A 24247-nucleotide genomic window follows, 5' to 3' on the forward strand; every position below is an offset into this window, starting at 1 on the left:
AAGGCTAACACCCTGCTCGTCCAGCGGCTCAGGCCCAGAGCTGCAGTAATGGAGTTATTAACCTTCGTCAGCCACTGGATTTTGCTGCTGATTCCAACTCCATTTCCTAGTTCAGGCCTCCATTAATGGGCTGTTTATTATCCATAGTCTGCATAAGGATCAGCTGCAGGAATACGAGCGCTTCCTGGAGGGACCCATGATAATGAAAGAGAGAGAGAAAGGGGCAGACAAGAAACCCTCTCTATTTTGCATTTTAATTTTTCTTTGGTCCTACTGCCACCTCTTAAGAAATTACAGCATCCTTCTCACTTTGGGCCACGTTAGAAATGACAGAGTCATCGTCCAAGGGTTTGATTGTGTCGTACCCCAAGAGAAATTGCCACATGGAAATAAATTACATCAAATCAGGGAGCTCTGGCATATAAACTACATGCCTATCTGATTTTTAATATCATAATGTACCACCACATCCATCGTTTAAAATCTGACATAATTGAAACAAAAAAATCAAAACTGCACTTAGCAGAATAATCTGAACAATATCGCTAAATGCCCTGATTAAAAATTTCCAGTGTGCTTGTTTGAATTGAAAAAAAAAAAAAATTCCAGTTTTCTTGGCTCGATGGGGTCCTGAACAAAAGGGCAATTTTGTCTTTGACTATTTCAGGGTCATTGCCCCACGTGCTACCAGAGGAACAGGCTACCTTCTCCAATTCCAAGCCAATGCGAGCCCTTGATACATCTTTCACAGATAAGGAAAGCAAGCAGGTCGCCATTAAAGAAACATTTTAAAAATTATCTGTAGCAACCCATGGTGAGTAGACGCAGCAAACACTCTTGAGTGTCATTCCTTTAATAGCTGCCATCTTAGCCTCTTTGTATTGAGCAGGAATTCAACATCACGTGGGGAAGTGTCATAGTAAATGTGTTTACACTTCCTAACATATAGACAAACCTGCAGCATCCTATTTGGGGGCTGTGAGTTTGTGCTTTATTTATTTATTTGTTTGTTTGTTTTTGGAGAGACAAGGTCTCCATCTGTCACCCAGGCTGGAGTACAGGGACATGATCATAGCTTACTGCAGCCTCCAATTCCTGGGCTCAAGCAATCCTGCTACCTCAGCCTCCCAAGTAGCTGGGACTACAGGTGTGTACCACCATGTGTGGCTTAGCGTGCAACTTGTTATGTGAGAACATGCGAGAATACTGCGCCACACGTTTGAATGAGAGTTGGCCCTAACAGGAGGTGCTCTGGGCACTCATGAGCCGAGCAGCTCATAGCCATCCACAATATCAGTACAGCTCTTTCAAGCTTTCAACCACATGCACACATCTTCCATTTACTCTCCAGAGCAGAAGGGTAGAGATTATTGCCGATTTAACAGATAAGGAAATTGAAGTTAAATGTGTCTTCTTCAAACCAGCTAGTCAGTGAGGAGGAATAAATGCAATCCCATTGCATAAAGGATAGAATTTAACAGTTCAGAGCAAAGAGCTGGGTTCAGGGCTGGCCCCTTCCATCGATACCTGGCTGTGTGGCCTGGGGCAATGAACATGGCTTCTCTAAGGCCAGCTACCTTTCACCTGAGCAAAGCTCCTTTACTGGGCTGAGGAATGGATGGAATGACATATGAAACAAGCATGTAATGAGCACTCAGCAAAGACCAGATATCATCATTATTACTCTTGTTGTCAAGATAATGATGATTACCAAGGAGGAGGGGGCGGGAGAGAGAATGGGGAGGGAAAGGGAAGAAGTGTCCTCATTGGACGTGATCTGGGAACAAAGCGGGAGGGGCTTTTCACGGCAGTCAGAGAATAAAAGGAGAATGAACTGAAAGATGAAGAAGGAGAAAGAGAAATGCAGAGAGAAAGTTGAGAAAGGCAGGGCAGAGATGCCCCGTGCAAAGCCATGGCAGTTTCACCGGCCTGGCCCTCAGAAGTCGAAAAGAAAAGCTTCCAGACCCGAGGGGACAGGCTTGGCCCAGGGAGGCTGCTCTGGGTGTGGAAGTACCAGCGCTAGTGCCTGGGGCTGGGTGTCTGCCAGCCTCTCCCTCCCATCGGCAGCTCAGTTCTCTCTGGCTTTCTGGAGGAAATGTCTCTGTGAGGAATGTCTGTTTAGCAAAAGCCAACAATAACAACTACAAACCCAGCACCAAGGGGGTGCCAAATGCAATCAGAAGAGACCTGTCCCTGCCTTTCCAGGGACAGTGGAACCCCTCTGGGCTCCTCTGGATGTGGGACACACACACCCATCTTATTTAAGCAATAATAATTTAAAAAAATCCAAAACCTACCACATCCTCAAAGGAAGCTACATAGCAGTTTCCAGTTGGCACAAAATGACCTGAGACCCAAATAAGCTAATCAGAAATAACGTTCTTGGGTGATTTCCCGAGAGTCCTGAAATGTAGTCCAGAGGAATAGAGAGATATTCTAGAAAACAACATCAAGATTAAAACTCCCTGCTACCATTCACTGACTCATCTAGGTCCCTCCTTTTAAACCCTTTTCCGGCAATTTCTGAGGTAGCGTGACCAAGACCTTGTGGGGGAGGGTTAAGGTCCCAGCTTGCCCTGCCCCCTCCCTCCTGGCAGCATGGAGGGAAAGAAGGATGCAAAAAAAAAAAAAAAAACCAGTGAGTCTCATACACGGCAAACTTCCCAGCATCAATCAGAATCCTATACTCTTTCTCTGTAGTAAGCATTAATTTTAAAAGAAAATACTGTGCTACAAACTTGCAGCATGAAATGAATTATTTTACAGCCAGGCAGAGGGCAGGTTTCTGGATGCAGCCGTGGATATAGTTCTTTCTTTGTTTTTTTTTCTTCTTTCATTCTTGCTTTTTTTTTTTTTTTTTTACTATTATTATTATGTTTTAACAAACTTTATAGCCCATTTTATTTGTTCTCAAATAACTTTTTCTCCTTCTTTCCGACAGATCAATTACTTGCTTTGTTTCCCTTACTGTATGATGTTGGAATCAAGAGATTGATACTGCTGGGTGGAATATAATTTAGTATTATGTGCCATGGGTTTATGAGGTAGGAGTCAGACAAAACATTGCATTTGAACACTATCCATTTATTAGCTCGAAGAAGAGATTTATATTTGACAAGGAGACAATAACTTTGTTTTCTGATAAGCCAAAGAGGTCTATTTTTGTGTCCAATACACGGAGTAGCTTACCCTTCCCCAATAACTCTATTTACTAGTGTGAATATATTTTAATAATAAAATTGATATATATGTAAATTTATTTTAATCTAATTTCATCGAACCTTCCTAAAAAAAGAGCCTTTGTACATTGTTTTCATATCTGAATTATAGATTTCTATATCGTATTCCCAGATTGATTTCCAGGCTATAATTCTGTCAAGATTTCCTCCTGGTGTCAAAAACAGCAACACCACAGCTAGAGTGTTTTATAATTGGCATCACAACCGAACCAGAATTACAGTCCTGATCGTCATCCCGGTGCTAGGTGGATTCATTTTAGAATATTTCTCTCTTTCTTAGCCTGTATCTGAACTTGGAAGGTTTATGGCTAAAATTACTTTCTGAGTTAATCATAAAAATGTTTAATTGAAAGCTAAGGTGCTGGAAATGGAAGAGATAGAGAAGAGAAAGGAGGAGGGAAAATACACCCTCAATGACTACAAAAGGGTGATTAAACAGCAGCACATGATTCAATCTACATTGTAAATAAAGATTTTTTGTTCCTGCCTGTCCTTTGCCCTAGGGTCAAAAAAATTAAATTTGGGCATTATTTACTAAGTCTTTAAAACGTGATTTTTCACTCCGTGGTGAAAGAGGAGTATTTCCTTGCAACCCTGCCCGAAATCGAATCAGTTCTTGAATATTCCTCCCTGTATGCCCTCCCCTGTGTTGGGCTTGTAGTACTGGTGTTGGGCTCAGTAAGTAAAACAGTCATTTTTCCCCTCAGGATTCAGAAAACCAGCACTAGATTCTCTCCCCCAGCTGCTAATGACACCCTGCCCCTGCCTTCTTTCAAGTGACTGTTTTGCATTTTCCCCAGTACCTTTCATCTTCAGGTAGCTGATGAGCTCATAAAGAAGCTACACAGGCTGGGCACGGTGGCTAGGCCTGTAATCCCAGCACTTTGGGAGGCCGAGGCAGGTGGATCACCTGAGGTCAGGAGTGCAACACCAGCCTGGCCAACACAGTGAAACCCCAGGTCTACCAAAAATATAAGATTAGCCAGGCATGGGGGCACATGCCTATAATCCCAGGTACTTGGGAGGCTGAGGCAGGAGAATTGCTTGCATCCGGGAGGCGTAGGTTGCAGTGAGCCAAGACTGTGCCATTGTACTCCAGCCTGGGCAACAAGAGCGAAACTCCGTCTCAAAAAAAAAAAAAAAAATATATATATATATATATATATATATATATATATTTAAATAAGCTACGCAGCTGATGCTGTGACATTCACCACGTCTGTGGCATTAACTGTGTTAGGAAGAACAGAGGGTGGACGCTTAGCCCTCAGGTACTCGGTCCCTGGAATTTCACAGGAATAACAGTAGTAAAACAGGATGCTCAGGTTAAGACTGTCAGATCCCTGCTGCCCTGGGCCTAAACAGAGGTTTCAGTCTTGCAATGGAAAGCTCTGTAGCCCAAATTCTAGGGATGTCATTCAAACAGAGTTGAGGAGAGTCCAACTGTGGGAAAGGCAGAATAATGCCTGCCCCGAACTCCAAGATGCTCAGCTCCCAATCCCCAGGTTCTGTAAATAGGTTATCTTACCTGGCGAAGGGAACTTTGCGGATTGGATTAAGGTAAGGACTGTGTTGACGTGATTTGGAACAATGAGGGCAGGGGAGGAACTTGCAGGGGAGAAGGAAAGATGATCACAGAATTCTTTGCCAGATGTTATTTACAAGTAAAAATAACAGAGAGACATTCTCAAGTATGTCAGAACTCAGGAAGTTTAGTATCTATGTACCCTTGCCGGAAATGACTCAAAGACATAATCCGTTCAAATGAAAGATAAAATCGAAATTAATAAATTAAGAGATTAAACTATATAAACAGCTGGTGTTGAAATCTTAATCCAGTTTTAGAGAGAATAAAATCTTTATAAGTATAGTCACTATAGCTAAAAACAGAATATAATTGTTATATTTCTAGAAAGAAAAGCTTAATACTGATTGAAAACAATAATCTGTGTATAACAGGCAGACACAGAAAAATTTCAGGATATGTCTGTCCCTGGCTCCCCCAAAATGGAGAGTGGATGGAGAAGAGGGAAGAGGAGGTGATCCCTTTTTGACATCTTTCATATGAAGGGGTCAAGGTATTCTGCTGCATTTCAAAATCAACAAACTGAGAAATAAAGTTTAATCAAGTCACGGTGAAGAGACTATTAGAAGAACTACAAAGAGATTCTCTTCTAAATTAATGGAAGCGGGGCAGGTAGGAAGCTAACAATAACAAGAAAAATACTCAAAGAAAACACATTCCATAAAGAAAAGATGGCAAGCAAAGGAAACCGTAATGAAGCATAAAATAAAGTAAGGAAAGCAAAAATCAGTGGGATAGACACAACTATTCACGGAAAAAGACATTCAGGTGGAAGAAGAAACATCAAAGCCCATTTCATTCCGCCCACGGTGAAGACAAAGTCAATGGGTTCCGCCCCACGCGTCCAGAGTCTCCATACAGCTTTTTAGTTGTATCATCAACAAAAAATAAGAGAAGCAAAATAGTTGAAAGTAAAACTTAGGAACATGCAAAATGGAACAAAGAAAGCAGAGTTTGAATTCCAGATAAAAATGGCTTCTTGAAACCCACGCCAGATTTTGTTTCTTCCCCAAATCCCTCAGAAAAATGACAGGATAGGCTCTTTGAAAACCTAACCCACAAGGGCAGAGAGAACAGGGAAGAGGAAGGCAATCAGACAAAAGTTTCGATGCTGGAAAGCAGACGTGGAGCAGAGGCAGCGAGCTGGGGCAGCCTCAGAACGCCAACCCTAAGTCAGCAGTAGGAAAGCTGAGAATCAGCCCATCTTCCCCAGAAAATCCTCAGAAGGCTCAGGCACAGGCGCCACATGGGAACTGGCGGATAAAATAAGGGGGGTTGGTTGAAATTTGTTTGAGAAGAGAGTGAGTCCTAGATCCCTTCCTCATTCCACCAGCTGAGCGAATGTGTCTCCTCCACTTGGGAAGAAATTAAACATTTATTCTCTAGAGAGGATAAAGGACAGGCTCTTTGGACTGAAGAATGCCAAGCACAATGGAGAGCCCGAGTCTATGCCAAACACAGGGGAATCAGGTAGAAGTATGCAAACTGCATGCAGTATGTGAGATCCCTCCCCTGCCCTTCCCACTGTCCTGCTTCGCTGCCAGAGCCCCAGACCCTGGCAGCAAGGCCTTTACCCTCCAGCGGGAGACTGCATGAGTCCTCTCTGGGGAATCTAGAAGCCCAGAAGAAAAGATCTAAAGATGCTGACACTTGGTGGGAGGGTTCTGCACAAATGATATCATCCTATAGTGAAGACTAAGCCTATGGGCTCTGTCCCTGCACTCAGAGCTTCCAAATCACTTTTTAGTCTCCCATTCTTAGACATGAGCAAACATCCAAGGGTAATCCAACATATAAGGGGAAAAAAAGACTCTGCTGAGAAAGAATATGCTCAAGACAAACACAAATTCAATAGAAACTGATTATGCAGAAAAGAAAAGGAAAATAAGCCTATCTCCCCATCCTCCTAACAAAATCAAATATGTCATTAACATTTTCTCTCTCCTTTTTTTTTTTCTTGAGACAGAGTCTCGCTCTGTTGCCCAGGCTGCAGTGCAATGGTGCAATCTCGGCTCGATGCAACCTCTACCTCCTGGGTTCAAGCAATTCTCCTGCTCAGCTTGCCGAGTAGCTGGGATTACAGGTGTGTGCCACTACACCCAGCTGATTTTTTACATTTTCAGTAGAGATGATTTACTCCTGATCTTGTAAACTGCCTGCCTTGGCCTCCCAAAGTGCTGGGATTACAGGCGTGAGCCGCCACGCCTGGCGTCATTAACATTTTCTTCTTTTTTTCTTTTTCTTTTTTTTGGTCATTTAGGTTTTAAGTTGGTGCAAAAGCAATTGTGGCTTTTGCCTTTGAAAGTAATGGGACAAAACTCATGACTACTTTTGTGCCAGTCATTAACATTTTCAAGAGATAAAAAAAAATCCATGAAACAAGATCAAGAAACTATAAAAGGAATATTCAGAAAATAAAAAGTTCTTGAATATTATAGAAATAAACAAACACAACAGCAGAAATTAGAATTCAATAAAAATGTTGGAAGAGAAAGTTGAGGAAATCTCCCAGAAAGTAGAGCAAAACAAAACAAAAAGCAATTACTGACCACACACACACATACACACAAAATACAATGGAAAAAAGATATTTTTAAAACATGTAGAAGGCCAGTTCTGAAGATCTAATACCCAAATAATAGGAGTTACAGAAAGAACAGAAAAAAGATAAAAAAATAATCAACAAAGTAATTCAAGAAAATGTCCCACGACTGAAGGACACAGATTTCCAGATTAATTTCTGGTACAGTGGAGTAAATTTGACCTATACCAAGGATATAATGAAATTTCACTGTGAAGTTTCAGAACCCTGGAGACAAAGGGAAGAGCCTACAAACTTTCACAGAAAGAAAAAAGTCACCTACGAAGGATCAGGATCAAATTGGCATTGGACTTCTTAGCAACACTGGAGATTCAAAATTCTAAGGGAAAATCATTTCCAGCCTATAATTTCTCAACCAGCCAATCTATCCAACACGCATGAAGGTAGACACTTTCGGATATGTAGGGCTCCCCCAAATTTACCTCCCATACACCCTTTCTCAGGAAGTTACTGATAGATGTGTTCAACCAAAACAAGGTAGTAAGCCAAGAAAAAGGAAGTCATGTGATACAGAAATAAAATACCTAATATGGGAGAGGGGTAAAGAAAATCTTCAGTGTAGTAGTGAATGGCAATCCCAAAATGATTGTTGTATACAGGCATAAAGGGTGACTTCTTCTTCAATTTAGAACACGTGGGCTGCAGGTGTAATAGCCTACTGCTTTTAAACCATCTTTTTTAACTTCAGAAACAACTGGAGGTTATGCTTTGTCAAATCAAGGGGGTATATAAAAGGAAGATGAGTGACCCAGGAAACAGAGACTCCAACTCAAAAGAAAGCCAAGGGGAATTCCTCTGATTATGGTAAAGAAAAGTCACTGATGATCAACTATGCAGTAAGGCTAGGAAAAAAACAGTCCAAACAGGAGAGGAACGGGAGTGATCAAGGAAAAAAACAAACAGACCTGAAACCGATGGATTACATAATATGATGGACTTTGTGGGAAATTGTTCTGAAAGGCTGTAAGGAGATATGGAAATAGTTAACTAATAGGTACAAAGAAAACTAGGCAAGTGGAAAAGCAAGATGATTATTAACTTCAGGAAAATCAAGAAGAAAGGAAAGGCAAAACAAACAAAAGCTAACACCTTCCAGCTGAGTTAGATTCTCAGAACCACACAACTGTATGCTTATATCTCGTTGGCCAGAACTTAGTGTTGTGGCTCCATATAGCTGTAAAGAAGACTGGAAAATGGGATCTTTTATTTTCAGACACCAATGTACTCCTCTGAAAATTGATCTTTTGTTATTGAGGAGGAAAGCTAGAATGAATTTTGGGGTAGATAATTAAGTGTCTGTCACTGATGGTCACTTTCATCAATAATACATGTCACAATGAACACAGAGCCGACAGAAACCTTTATGCACTAAATAACATAGCACCAAAACACATAAAGCAAACAAATGCAGGAAACATAATAAAAATTAATGGCACAAGATATTCAAATTATGTCAATATATTTAAAGACAGGGGAAAGGGATGATTTTTTAGGAAGAGACCAATTGCACAAAAAAAGAGAGAAATTCAAATTGACCAAACACCATGAACAAAATCAATCAAATTGTTAACAAGCTACCTCTGCCCCAAAGTGCCAGATCCAAAAAATAGTTACTGCTGGAGTTTTAAACTCTCTCAGATATAGAGGAAGAAAGAAAATCTATGAAATTATCATATAACTGATACTAAAGTCTGACAAAACACAAGAAAGTTGCAAAATTTTAATCCATATTATATATGCATATTAACGCAAAAAAAAAAAAAAAAAACTAAATAAAATTGTAGCCAATACAATCCAGCAGCAGGTTAATTTCCTTGTGCTGCCATTAACATGACAAACTCAGCTGCTTAAAGATGTTCAAATTTGGCTGGGTATGGTGGCTCATGCCTGTAACCCTAGCACTTTGGGAGGTCAAGGTGGGTGGATCACCTGAGGTCAAGAGTTTGAGACCAGACTGGCCAACATGGTGAAACCTCGTCTCTACTAAAAATACAAAAATTAGCCATGCGTGGTAACACATACTTTTAATCCCAGCTACTCAGGAGCCTGAGGCAGGAGAATCACTTGAACCTGGAAGCAGAGGTTGCAATGAGCAGAGATCATGCCACTGCACTCCAGCCTGGGGGACAGAGTGATATTCTCTCTCAAAAAAAAAAGAAAGAAAAAAAGATACTCAAATTTATCATCTTGCAGTTTTTGTAGGTCAGAAGTCTGGTATGAGTCTGACTGGGCTTGCGTCAAGGTATCAGCCAGACTGCAGTTCTCACCCGGGGCTCACTGTTTGCTGGTCGAGTTCATTTCTTCTCACATTTTCCATGGCCCCTGTCTTTGAGCCAGCAATGCTTTGTCATGCTTAGAAATCTCTCTGACTTCCTATTCTGCCCTCAGTCAGGAGGGAACTCTGCTTTTAAGGGTTTGTGTGATTATTTTGGGCCCACCCAGATAGTCTGGGATGACCTTTCCATTTTAAGGTCAACTGATCAGTAATCATAAGTATATCTGCAAAGTCCCTTTTGTCATGTAATATAACGTTCAGAGGCAAGACAGCAGGGGGGCAAAAGTCATAAGGGTCAAAATTCTACCTGCCACAAGCAGTAGAATAATATACCAAGAAAGAATAATATACCATGACCAAACCAGTTATTATAGGACCAAAAGACTGGCTTACTATTATTAACATAATTTATTATATCAATATGTCAAAAAGAGAAAAACATTTTTCCTAAAAGGTGCTGAAAAGCTCTTGATACAATGCAACATTAACCAGAGATTTTAAATCATGGAGCTATACTTCTTTACCTTCATACAAATTGTATGCACTTCAAACCAAAAGCCAGTAGCACCTTAATGGCACAGTTCCAGCAGCACCTTAAGGTCAGGAAAAAATCACCCTGTCGATCTGACCCTGTTCTGAAAGTGCCGCCCAACAAGAGTAAAATGAAAAGTATAAATATTGAAAAGGAAGAGGCAAAAGGATGGGTATTTGTAGATGACATGATAATCTACCTGAAAAACCCAAGAGAATCAACTGAAAAACTCTCCGAAACAGGAAGAGGGTTTGAGAAGGTGGCTGGAGTACAGAATAAGTAAGCCCAAATCATGGTCTTATCTATACTCTTGAAAAACCCATTTAGAAAACATGGAATGAAAAGACCTTGTTATAATACCAGTAAGAAGGACAACAGATAATATCCCTAGAAATAAAATAAGAAGTGTCAGCTCCAAGGAAGTGTTGATATTTTCACTGGGAAGCAAAGACGGGATATAGCCACGTCAAACTGGAACGGATTGGATTAGTCGGTTTCACACTGCTATGAGGAACTACTAGAGACTAGGTAATTTATAAAGGAAAGAGGTTAATTGATTCACAGTTCCTCATGGCTGGGGAGGCCTCAGGAAACTTACAATCATGGCAGAAGGTAAAGGGGAAGCAAAGCACATCTTACATGACGGCAGGAGAGAGAGAGAGCAAGCGGGGAGGGGCCACACTTTAAAACCATCAGACCTCGTGAGAACTCAGTCACTAGCATGAGAACGGCATGAGGGAAACCTTCCCCATGATCCAATCACCTCCCACCAGGTCCCTCCCTAGCATGTGGGGATTACAGTTCAGGGTGAGATTCGGATGGGCACACAGAGCCAAGCCATATCACAGGCCAATTTGAAAACATAAGGCAGTTCCAGCTAACATTTCAACGGCAGTTTCTTTTTGTGCGTCATAAAATCATTATAGGGTTCATTTGGAATAATAAATATATAAAATAGACAATACGAAAGAGTATGAGAGGGCCTTGTCCTGCACTGACTATTGAAATACAGTATATGGCAAAGCTAGAGTAAACAGAGCGGTACTACTGCAGAAATAGACACGCAGACGAGAGAGTTCAGAAACAGGCCCAGTATACTGAGAGGCTAAACACGCAGTTTGATGGTCTGGCCACATATAAAAACAGATGTGTAACCATCATTCTCAGCAAATTGACACAAGAACAGAAGGCCAAACACTGTATGTTCTCACTCATAGGTGGGTGTTGAACGATGAGAACATGCGGACTCAGGGAGAGGAGCATCACACACTGGGGGTAGTTGGGGGGGTAGGGGAGAGACAGCGGGGGGTGGGGAGGGATAACATGGGGAGAAATGCCAGATATAGTATGCACCTAAAGTAAAATAAATAAATCAAAAAAAAAAAAAAGACGTGAAACCCACAATCTGCGGCAACCTGCCCAGTGAGTCAGACCACAAAATCTGCAGCAATCAGCCCCAAAGGGCCAGGACTTGATCAGGAATTGACCGCTTCCCTCATTTTTGCCACCATTTTCAAAGTACCACCAACCAGAGAAAACCAAATACGTTCCCTTAAGCAAGCATGCAGGATGCTCTGCCTCTAGCCCACCCAGCTCCCCCAAGCCAACAGCCTCCAACTGGGGCACAGTACAACTGAAGGCTTTCCCACCTTCCAGGAGAACGTTTTCACCTACAGTGCCTGCCTGTGAATCTCTGCTGAAACGCCAAGCGATAGTGGCTGACCCCTTGCTGTTGCAAGCTCAGACTAAATAGCCTTTGCTTGCTTTCACTTGGGTGGGCTTCATTGCTCTCCACAATATATACAATGTGATGAGCTCTTGAGTTCAAACTAGTAGAGGGAAGACAGAACATCCAATGATATTCAACACTCGGAACAAATGGTTAACCATTTGGGGAAAATAAAGGCGACTCATACTGCATACTCACATCAGAATAAATACCAGCTGCATCCAAGGTTTAAATGTAAAAATCAAACTCTAAAAAGAGCAGAAGAAAAAACATCTGTTGATTTGTATAACAATTCCCCCGAGGAAGGCAAGACTGGTATTTATTACTGTTTTACAGATGAGGAAGCTCAGGTCCAGCACGGAGAGTGAAAGCCAGGATTTGAACCCAAGCCCAACTCCTAGTCCACTGGGCAGATGGGGTGGGTGGGAATGGGGGTAATAAGAGATGATCCATTTCAAGAACACATGAAGGCTGGTGTAACCCAGATCCCTTCAGCCGAGCCTTGCAGGGAGGGTGCCCAGGGGTTCATTTGGAATAATGGGCTGCAGGCTTGGCTGGGGCAGCTCACCTGTTGGGATTGTAGCCCAGGATATTCAGCAGGTGCGCCTGGTCCAGGTCCCTCGGGAAGCCGTGCAGCACCCAGCCTCTCTGGATGCAGTCCTGCTGGTCCAGGCGCTGGCTCAGCACCTTCATGAGGAGGCCATCAGGAACTGCAGAGAAGGGGGACAAGTGAGCACCCTGCTGGCCTGTGGCCTACGAGTCCTGGGCTTCCTAAGCTTATTTGACCACAGATTGAGCTGCTGAAGAAGTGGGTCTAAGTGTAGCCACTTGGACAAGGCTGTCAATGCCTATTTCCCAGGTCCCTCCTTGGTCCCAGCAATGGGGCTGTGTGAGATGGGAAATACACTGGCTGACCTTGACTCAGGCTTTCCCTTACCTGGCCAAGATACCCTCCCTACCTGCAACCCGGTGAGAGGTAAGCAGTTGTCCCTCACTCTTACTCCATTCGGGCTGCTACAGCAAAATCCTAGAAACTGGGTGCCCTTGAAACAACAGAAATGTATTTCTCACAGTTCTGGAGGCTGATCAAGTCAGATTCCGTGCCTGGAAAGGGCCTATTTTGTGGTTCATAGATGGTGCCTTCTAGCTTCATCCTCACCAGGTGGAAGGGGTGAGGAGTCACTCTGGGGTCTCCCTTAAACGGGCACTAATCCCATCCACAAGGGCCCCACCCTTGTGACCTCATTACCTCCCAAAGGTCCCACCTAATACCATTATCTTGGGGGTTAGATTTTAACATATAAATTTTGGGGGACACATTCAGACCACAGCACCCGCTATGGGTCCAGTTTTTGTAGCAAACACTTTTCACAGAAGAATGCCAGCCCCAGTTGCAGTTTTACCTTTCCTCAAATGGGATTGTGCCAGTGCCCCCAAAGTTCTCTGCTAGTCTGTGACGAATTAGCAACCCCCACTCCCCTCCTTCCCAAAATTCTCCAATTCTCCTCCACCTTGACGCTTAGAATGGAGTCTCTCCCAAGAATCACAGCGCTAGTTATAACCAAAGACTGAAATGAAGTCCTATGGAGAATGAGATATTAAGAAGTCTCTTGTTTACATTGTGGCAATTGACATTTTCCTGAAATTCATACCTCTCTTCCCAGACTCATTAAATGTCCTGTGTTGCTAATGTACTGCATTCTAGCAATTTGCACTGCATTTCCTGCACTTTGCACTCATTTTCCAGAAATACTTGGTAAATATTACCTTTGTTTGCCATGACTGTGGCCCCGCATGGAGCTGGTTCCTAGGGGTGTGGTGGCAGTGAGTTTGGCAGTTTCTCTGGAAGCTGCCTGCTTACCCTCCTACCGACTGCCCAGGGGTCTAGCAAGCGGGCCTGAAGCACACATTTGAAACCTTCCAAAGGGCCCCCCAGGCTGACAGCCAGGTGAACAGGGAAGAGATGCAGAAAAATCACCAACAGCCGTTTCCCCGGTGGCCGTGACTTGCTGGGTTACTGCTCTTGTCACCAAAAAGCCCGTAAACCTAATTCTAAGCAATCTGCATTTCCCCGAATGTGTTCTCCTTGTCCTTCACCCTTTCTTCCCCAGTCTCCAGGAAAGAGCAGAAAAGGGCTTTGTTTTAACAAGAACATCTGGCTACCAGCGTGAATGAGAAGTCGCCACAGTAAATCCCATCCCTTCCCCTGCTCCAGACCTGCCGTGGCTCCCCGGTGCTCCGAGGATAAAGAGCAGTCTCCTTTCCAGGGCCAACAGGGCCTCCCAAGGTCTCCCGGGTAATCTTTCCAGCTTGCACCTCCCCACGCACGTGCGGCCTCCTCCATCCAGAACACCCTCCTCCCACACCTTTAAGCTCAGCCTCAGGGCCACGGTGGGATGTTCCCTCCCCAGGGAAGTCTCTGAGGACAACCCCCAGCCTGCACTTCTCATCTTCCCTCACTTGCCACCCTTGTTATCACAAGGGCACTTCTCTCTGGGTGATTCTTTGTTTAATGTCTGCCTCTTATCTCACGGGTGGGTCCCATGAGAATAAAGGACCACTCTCTCCCATTCTTCCCTGCCTAGAACAATGCCTGGCACATAGTAGATGTTGAATAAATAGAAGCCTTCTCTTTTTCTTTTTTCTTGAGAGGGAGTCTTGCTCTGTTGCCCAGGCTGGAGTGTAGTGGCATGATCTCAGCTCACCGCAACCTCTGCCTCCCGGGTTTAAGTGATTCAACTGCCTCAGCCTTCAGAGTAGCTGGGACTACAGGCGCGTGCCACCATGCCCAGCTAATTTTTTTTATTTTTTATTTTTAGTAGGAACGGGGTTTCACCGTGTTAGCCAGGATGGTGTCGATCTCCTGACCACGTGATCTGCCCACCTTGGCCTCCCAAAGTACTGGGATTACAGGCATGAGCCACTGCACCTGGCCAAAGCCTACCCTTTTTTCAAACACTTCACCACAATTCATCAACTCTCTTCAAACCAACTTGACCAGACTTTGGGGAAGCCAGGTGGTAGAGGAGAACATGGGCTTGGGGCGTTCACAAATCTAGGTTTCATCTCAGCTCCTCCCTTCCTTCCTGACTCCTCTCCAGGCAGTGTCTCACTCTCTGAGTGTCAGCTTCCCATCTGCTGAAAGAGGATAACGGGACCCATCGTGACCGGCTCACCCCACATTTACAATTCCCGCACATAGCTGACGCTCAGAGGTGGTGGCTGTTACTTTTCAATTCAGGAGATGCGTGTTAGGAAGTGATGCTTCATGAATATTTTCATGCTTGCCCGTGGTCAGGGCATCTCAGCAAAGCCTGCTGGCACCTGGGATAAACAATGACAGATGAAGAACGAGCCCTGGAAGTTAAAGACAGAGACTGCCAGAGAGACTTAGGGACGTCTGCCCCGCCCCCCCCCCCCGCCCTGCCCCCGCCAGACATTTGTTTACATTCAAATGACTGTAAACCTAGTGACCTCCTCCTCCTCTCCCCACGAGTCGGTTCCTCAGGAGGGAGCTGGCATGTTGTCACCTATAAGATCCAAGAGTCAGCATGTTGGGGCTCCCCTCCTGCCACAGGCCCCCCGTACACTCGGGGTGCACTTGGCTCCTTCCACACTGCCTGTGAGGAACTGGGCCATGGGGAGCCAGCTCAGAGATTACTGTGTGAATAAATAATTGGTCTGTCCTCTGATCCAGAGACCTCGCATTTTCTGCCAGCATGAATAAACACAGGTTTAAAACAACGTGGGGTAAGAATCTGCTACGGAGCCTTCCAGTCCAGGTCTACCTTTAACATTTACAGATATTTTCACTGAAAGAAGAAACCAGTACAGAAATAATCCTTTCCCCACGATTCGCCCAGTGAGTAGTTGCTGACCGTCTGGGCTGTGCCCAGCACTGTGCGTGGCATGGGATACAGCTACACAGCAAGCTGACTGCCAAGGCCCCCAGGCTCCTGAAGTTCACGTTCTCTCGGGGAGACAAACGTCACCCAGATAACAAATAAGCACTTCTGAGAGTCACGGGTACTGTGAAGAAAATCAACCGAATGATGGGAGGCTGCTGGTTTGCTGCGCCTAGGACAGCCTCTAAGGAGACTGCATTTGGCTAAGATCAGAATGGCGAGTCCTGCTGAGAACGCAGGCCCACTCAGGCCTCTGTTGCTTAGGGGTGAGGATTATTTTGGACCAAATATTCTCTGATTGCTATCTTGAATAATCAGGTCTGGCTTGGAAACCCAGCTGCACCGCAGGTGATCTGACTTTTGGAGCCACAGCTTTCTGAGCGCCTGGAAGGGCATCCCATTGACCTCTCACAGGAAAGTTAGGAAACTGAGGCCCAAAGACGTTGTGGTGTATGTGACTCACCCAAGGTCATCTAACCAGCTGGTGACCAGGTTGGACAGGACCCTGACCCCTGGCCCATAATGCCCCTAACTGTCCTGCTGCCTCATTACCCAAAGGCCTGGAGCCCCTGAGTCCCTCACACTGGTCACTTACAAACTGATAGAGGCAAAGTTTCTCGACCAGGGAGAACGCTGACTCCAGGGAAAAATGGAAGATAGAAATACAATGAGACTTTTTTTTTTTTTTTTGCCTGTTAGTTGACAAAGCTTTCTAGAGGGAATTTCCCAACTTGCATCAAAACTTAAAATGTACATGTCTTTTGACCCAGCAATCCTATTTCTAAGAACTTATACCTAAGAGATAATAGCACAGAGGGGGAAAAATGTGTATACAAAGATGTCCATCTCAGTGTTGTTTATAATAGTGACGACTGGAAATAATCTAGACTCTCCACCAACAGAGGACAGATTAAATCAAAGAAGGTACATCTCTGCAATAGAATATTAGACAACCTTTTTAAAAAATCTCTATTTATATTAACTTGGAAAGAGATCTATGACAGGTCTAGGCAGAAGTCTATGACAGAACAAGAAAAAGCAGGTAGCCAGGCGCGGTGGCTCACGCCTGTAATCCCAGCACTTTGGGAGGCCACGGCGGGTGGATCACGAGGTCAAGAGATCGAGACCATCCTGGTCAACATGGTGAAACCCCGTCTCTACTAAAAATTCAAAAAATTAGCTGGGCGTAGTGGCGTGTGCCTGTAATCCCAGCTACTCAGGAGGCTGAGGCAGGAGAATTGCCTGAACCCAGGAGGCGGAGGTTGCGGTGAGCTGAGATCACGCCATTGCACTCCAGCCTGGGTAACAAGAGCGAAACTCCGTCTCAAAAAAAAAAGAAAAAAGCAGGTAAATAAATGGCTTGTATATATGGTCTAATTTAAACATATATTCCTGTGTGAATATGTAAATATATATATACATATATACATGCTATGTACACACACACACACAAAGGAGGGAGGTGGCCACCACTTGATGCTCCATGAATTGGACCCAATCCCTCTGCTCATGGAGCCCAGGGTCTTGAAGGTGAGAGGGGACCAGGACGTAATTCAACACAGTCCTGGTAGGAAAGCAGCGGTCACAGAAGTAGGAAGTGCTGGGGACGTTGGAGGCAGGCAGGGCTGAATTTCCAAAAGATTAAGGAAGAAAGGGAATGCTCACGCTGGTTCCCACTTCGAGCCAAAACCCAAACAAGCCCCTGTCTGCAGGAAGCAGGAAACACAGCCTCGGCAGTCAGCACTTCCCGGACGGCCTCATCACAAGCGTACGTCAGTAATTATCGATGCAGTATCTGTCTAATACGTGCATTCCCACCCAACCCTCCACCCTGAGAAAGCAGGGATGCCCCCAGGAGAGCCAGGCTCATTGCTATACCCCAGCACCTGGCACAGCACTGGGCCGATGAAGGCACCTAATAAACGGGAAGGATGGAAGGAAGGAAGGACGGAAGGACGGATGGACGGACAGAGAAGGGCAGGGAAGGGGAGGAAGGAAGGGGAAGGGAAAGGGAGGAAGGAAGGAAGGAGAAGGGAAGGAAGGAGAAAGGAAGGGAAGGAGAAGGGAAAGGGGAAGGGGAAGGAAGGGAAGGAAAGGGAAGGGAGGGAGGGAGGAAGGAAGGGGAAGGGGAAGGAAAGGAGAAGGGAAAGGGGAAGGGAAGAGAAGGGAGGGAGGAAGGGAGGAAGGAAACAAGAGACCCATTTCCAAACACCAGAAAGTTCTTGAGTTCCTCAAGTGTTCATGGGCCAGAGAACTCCAGGACTTTTCTCACCAAGCACCGAATCAGGTACTGCGGGAACAGAAAATCACCAAGAGACAGCCTTCCTCTCAGGACCTCCATTTATCTCTACATGGCCACCCAGTCGTGAATTAAATATGCAGCCAAAAGAATAGGCGCTGGTGCCCGGGGTTTGTTGGGAGGGGTCTCTCTGGGGTCGGAGGGGGTGGTTCTGGCTGCACCAAGGGTGGCCACAAGCACATGGCTTGGTTATACTAGCGATGGGTCCCCCAGGTTCATTATTCTATTCCCTCTACTTTTTAGATGTGTTTAAAGTTTTCCACCAAAAATGTGGTGTGCTTTTGAAAGGAAACCATTTAACGCCTAAAAGAGATTGAAATGGCCGCTGTGAGAGACCGTTCCCAAAGTGGGAAAGGATGCAATCTCCCGAGAAGGCCATGAGTGGCTCTCTCTTTAGGGGGATCTGGGTGTGGGTGGCCTCCATCCTGTAACTCCACCAGTTCCGGGGGCTCTGCCCAGAAGCCTGGCGCCACGGACACTTGCCCACGTCTGCCTGAGTTGGGTAGTCCTGGGAAAGCTCCCTCTGGCCCTCGCTCAAGACTTCTAACTTTTTACACGGAACAGCAACACACTTTTGCTCACAGATCCTTACCGGGGCTTCATGGCTAAGGGGCTCCCCGGTCCCTCCCAGCACAGAGGGGTCCTGTATCATGGTAGGGGTCTCCGTCTGGGTCAAGACAAGCAACAGCCCCCACTGGGTGCTGCCTCAAAGGCTACCGACCTTTCCCAGTCGGGTCTCTCCTCTGGCAGCACGAGGGTTGAGGGGTGAGGGGTGAACCCTGAAGCCCCTGCCTCCGAGGCTCGGAGCCTGTTTTGCTGCGGCTTGTTTGGTTTTTCCTGTCTGCTACAGACTGACTTTCCCAGCCCCACGTGGTCTGACCGGCCAGCTCAGCACACAGGCAGCTGCTTCTCGTTTACTGTGTTCTGTCAGGAGTTTTGAGTCCCCTTGATAACGCTGTCCACTTGCCCTTTCTCCTGCTCGCAGATAGAGATCTTTCAGTGCAGTCTAAAGTCTTTCCCCATCAAGTCAGATGCCTCAGGCTCGATTTCTGGGCTTGACAGTGAACATCTCACCCTTCATACAATCTACCGCCAAGGGCTGCCTCTCTGGAATGCCCTGTCAACCCTAAATTTAGCCAAGTGCAAGATATGAGTATCCCAGTATTTCATAAGTCCACCCTACACAGTTTCGGATTTGTTTTTTCCCTCAAGATCTTCCATAAAAGATGGCAGTCCTCAAGCTGACCTCCAGGTTATTAAAATCTCAATGCATTTATTCCCCAAGGGGCTGGGTGTGCTTGGCGATTGGCATGGGGGTAGATGGGGAGCCATGGTGGCAAGCGGGATGCTCCCAGGCCTCCACCCCCCACCGCGGCCCCTGGCCCACCCTCCCATCTCCAAGGGGAAGGAGTCCTGTCTAAAGGCCCAGGATTCCATCCGGCTCGCTCTTGCACAGCCGTTCCAAGAGGAGTCCCAACACCCATGAGATGGAACTGGGCGGCACTGACTCCTCCCAGGCTGTGGGTCTGGCTTCTGTCACCATCAGTCACATCCAGCTCCAGAGCTGATGGGTGCGAGCAGGAAAGGGCCCTGAGATGGCACCCAGGCCGGCTCCCAGTCTCCCGGCAGGCACTGGAGCTCCCCTGCTCTGCTGCGCCATGCTGCCGCCTGCTGTCCTCATGGCAGAGCTGGCTCTGCAGGGACCTTGGCTTTCTGCCCATCAGTTATTGTCCCTGGGGCTCTGTTGGGGGAGATGATAGGAGGGGCATTAAGGTTGCTGGGGGTGGCACATAAAGATAGGACAAAAAAGGGAGGAAAGAAAACAGCTCCTTCAGCCAGTGGCTTAACGGTAAAAAAACACCCCAAGGTTGATTGCTGGACCCACAGTAAGCCGTGTGACCCTCCTTGGCACCCTCGGGCAGATCAGAAAGAGCTGAGTACCTCCCCACACACCCTTGCACGTGCCCTGCACACGCCAGCCCTCCATGCACACTCATAAACTCCCCACAGTACATACACATCTACGTGCACCACACCTGGCACACCACACACACAGGCACACGTGCACACACAGGTGCTCATGCACTCAGCTACAAACACCCGCATACCCCCACACCCCCCCATGCACAACACACACTGTATACCCACCCAGCTACACACAGTCCACTAAGCACACACCCTCATTACACAGACACACCTGCATACCGACACCACGCCCGCCCTCCCTTTCCTCATCCTCACACTCGCTCGAAGCTGCCCCTTGTAACTTCTTTCCTCCTTCAAGCCCCCCTTGAAACTGACATCGAGGTGAGCGTCAGCGTTCGTGGGGCAGTCAGCACTTGCTTCTCTTTATCCTTCCAGCACAGTTCCTGGTCCCTGGGTCCCGCCCCTCCTGAAGGGGACCCAATAGGATCCAGGAGGTCGAGGGAGTCTTAGAAAAGGAACAGGACTGTGGAGGAGGAAAAGGGGTTGCTTTTGGTTTTGTTTTTAATTTCCATTTCTCACAACTTGGTGCTTGAAAGAAGTGGTGCTCACATCCCGCCAGGCCCTGACTTAATTCAAGGAAAGCCGAACGCCTCCCATCTATGGGGGCGATCACTCTCGGTACAGCACTGATTCCCGGCAGCTGGGCCTGCAAGCCTGCCTCGCTGCTGTCACCGGAAATCCAGCGTGCCCTGAAGGCCACGCCGCGCCCGAGTGCCGGGACCTGGCGCCAGGTGTTTCCGCGGGTGATGCCGTTTGTTTGTTATTTACTACCACCTGCTGGCGAAATATGGGTACTGCAGCCCCAAGGAACGCTGCCAGCAACGCACAGAACATTCCTAAACCCTGGAGAAGATAATGAGGAGAAACCAGGATTGTTCCATCAGCTGCACCGTGCAATTCCTAAGGGAGGGGAAAGCACACTGCATCTAGCTTGCTTTTTGGGAAACTCAAGTCACTTGCCCCAGACAAACCCCCAACCTGCCGGGCCTTGGTTTCCCAAATAGATGAAACAGATGTCTTCCATGGTTCTTTCAGCTCCAGCATTTCTATTCTAATCTCTACTGCTTAACAACATTTAAAATTGTTTGGCAGACAATGGTGCCAGGAAATAACAATTTTTTAACATTGGATTTTCTGTCAAGTCCAGAGAAGTAAGTACATCAGCCCTGGGTGCCCCTGCAGACCAGGAGGCCATGTTGTGCCCCTCCTCCCTCGGAGAGGGTCACCCACTTTCTGTCACTCCCTTTACCATGTCTACTAGGCAAAAGGTAAAGACAAGATCGAGGTGCCCACATGGCACTGGCATATCTAGCTGAGGGGCAGAGCTGCCCAACAGTGAACATTTCAGTTTGTCCCTTTCTCTCTCTCTCTCTCTCTCTCTCTCCCTCTTTCTTTTGATACAGATGAGTCTTGCTCTGTCATCCAGGCTGGAGTGTGGTGGTGCGACCTTGGATTACTGCAACCTCTGCCTCCAGGGTTCAAGAGATTCTCCTGCCTCAGTCTCCTGAGTAGATGGGATTACATGAGCACACCACCACATCCAGCTAATATATATATATATATATTTGTATTTTTAGTAGGTATGGGGCTGGTCTTGAATTCCTGACTTCAAGTGATCCACCCACCTTGGCCTCCCAAAGTGCTGGGATTGCAGGTGTGAGCCACCGCACCCGGCCAGTTCTAATGAAGTTTTAGATGAGAAAAAAGACCATTCAAAAATCACCATTCTTCTATAAACAACTGGTACATCGCTTAGCAAATTAGTAAGACTTCTTTATTGGAAATGCTCAGCTAGCCACACTGCACAGAATATTTGATAATTCTTATTTTAAAGTACATTTTTACATCTTTCAATGGAATATCAAAGTATCTGGGAAAATGAGCAGAGGTCAGCCAGCCTGCATATGAACTGGATTGTTTTAAAGTGTGATGTATTCACTAAGTGTACACAGCAGATCAGAGAGTTTAAGGAACATGATTTTCCTTCCATGTGAATGAATTAAGGGCTTAAAACCAGTTTTTTCTCCCACATCTCAAAGGCAGCGAGGATGCCATAGCCCACGCAATCTGTGAGCAGACAGCAGCAACAGAACCATGAGCCTAGTTTTCTGGGAGGGAAAAATCTGATAGTATATTGATTCACCAAGCATGTATGCCGTAGTGCATATGATCAGCCTGACCCTGTTCTAAGCATGTCTTTGTTCTAATAGAAACATTAATTCATGTACTTTTCTCCCTACAAAAGAAGTAGTTACAGAATCCCATTTTACAGATTAGAAAACTAAGGCACAGAAAGAGGAAGTGACTTGCCCACGGCCATACAGCTCACAGGTGGTGGAGCTTGGATTTGCATCCAGCCAATGCAGCGCTGGGGCTGCTTGCTGCACCTGACTTTTCGGAGGAGCACTGTGGTGATGAGGACTAGAGGCCCGAACTCTGCCCTGCACTCTGCATTTCACTTGCAGCCTGCCTTTGGGCAACTCATTTTACCTTCTAACCAGGGCTTCCTCCTCTTCACGAGGACAGCATTGGGCAGAGGTATCGGTAGGCCCCTGTGTGGCGCCTGATGTCACCTGGGGACCCAGCTCCTGAGGGCTGCTGAGGCTGTGGCTGCCTCCGGGGCAGGTGGTGCAGCCCATCCTGAACAAAACTGAAATTCGCACATCAAGCCTCCCCCGGTGTGAGAGATTAAAGACGGCCACGCCTTCTATGCTACTCTTCCCGGGGCGGGGTGGGGGGGTGTCTCAATTCCCTCCCTGGAATCTGGGCTGGATCCAGTGGCAAGCTCTGTGAGTAGAACCAGACAGAAGCGTCTGCTGAGGTGTCTGCAGTGAGGTCATGGGAAGCCTGGCCGCTGGCCCCACCTTCCACCCCAACCACTGCCGCCCTTGACCTCTACAAAGTGCTTGTTCCGGGGCAGCCAGCCACCAAGTGACAAGGCAGGTGAAGCCGGCCCTATGGAGAGGCCTTGAGGAGGGAGATGCCATTCCAAGTGTGCCCTCCCAGGCATCAGGCATGGTGATGAAGAATCTGTCTTGCACCCACCAGCCCTGCGGACACAAGATGGAGAAGAAGCAAGGAACCAAGCTGACACCAGAACTGAGAACTGAGATCCAGATGGAAGCCCCTGGGTGAGCCAGCCCAGCTCTCTCAGGTAGTTCAAGGCATCCAACCTAAGCCCAAGTCAGTATAGAGCAGAGTCGAAGCCTCCTTGCCATGTCCTGCCCCAACCCCGACCCACTACATTAGGAACATAATAAACTTGGGGTCATTCTATGCCATAAATTGGGGGATAGCTTATTAGGCTACAAGAGATAACTGGGGGACATACCCAAGACTGGGCAATTTATAAAGGAAAGAGGTTTAATGGACTCACAGTTCTGCAAGGCTGGGGAGGCCTGAGGAAAGTTACAATCATGGCAGAAGGGGAAGCAAACACATAGGGGCAGAGGCGAGCCCTTTATAAACAGTCAGATCTCACGGGAACTCACTCTCACGAGAACAGCGTGGAGGTAACCACCCCCATGATGCAATGACCTCCCACCGGTGCCTTCCACGCCACGTGAGGATTATGGGACTACGGTTCAAAATCAAGAGATTTGGGTGGGGACACAGCTACACCATATCACAGAGCATCAGAGTAACGCAGACTGGAGCTTTGTCACTTCCCAGTTACCACAGGGACTGGGCCCCCAAAGCTGGTAGCAGTCACAGGAAATAAATAAATATCAACACTCCCCACATATAAAATACATTCACACCAACAGGACTTGCTGGGAGTACCATTACTACAAGTAAGATGATGTCGATGGCAATTCCATTCTTGTTAACAGCCATGGTGAGTAATCAGTGATTGTAATCAGTGACCATAGTAACTAAACAGTGAATTACAGACACAATTCCCTTCATACAGAGCAAGCTGACAAATGGGATCCTAGGAAAGCTCGCCTTACATACAGATGGAAAGCTGAAGGGAGCTCTGAGGGAGCGCGTGGCTTGCCCAGTAACACAGCCGGGAAGAAGCAGAGTCCGAATGGGAACCAAGTCTGTGTGATTCTGAACCCAAGCTGTAGCCATGGCCCCTCCCATCTGGGA

At 46.4% G+C, this 24247-nt stretch overlaps 1 protein-coding gene across 2 annotated transcripts in view; it reads right to left on the bottom strand.

The window, feature by feature from the left end:
• Positions 1 to 24247, bottom strand: part of AK8 (adenylate kinase 8) — a 159085-nt gene that overhangs the window by 58649 nt on the left and 76189 nt on the right. For both annotated transcript variants that reach the window (XM_064371761.1, XM_021674102.2), the window contains one exon: positions 12531 to 12672. In XM_064371761.1, coding sequence (XP_064227831.1) covers positions 12531 to 12672 — 142 coding nt within the window. The remainder of the gene's footprint in view (positions 1 to 12530; positions 12673 to 24247) is intronic.

Source organism: Aotus nancymaae, unplaced genomic scaffold (genome assembly GCF_030222135.1).
Source record: "Aotus nancymaae isolate 86718 unplaced genomic scaffold, 86718_ANA_hifiasm-v0.15.2.pri h1tg000158l, whole genome shotgun sequence".
In the NCBI taxonomy this organism is placed as follows: domain Eukaryota; kingdom Metazoa; phylum Chordata; class Mammalia; order Primates; family Aotidae; genus Aotus; species Aotus nancymaae.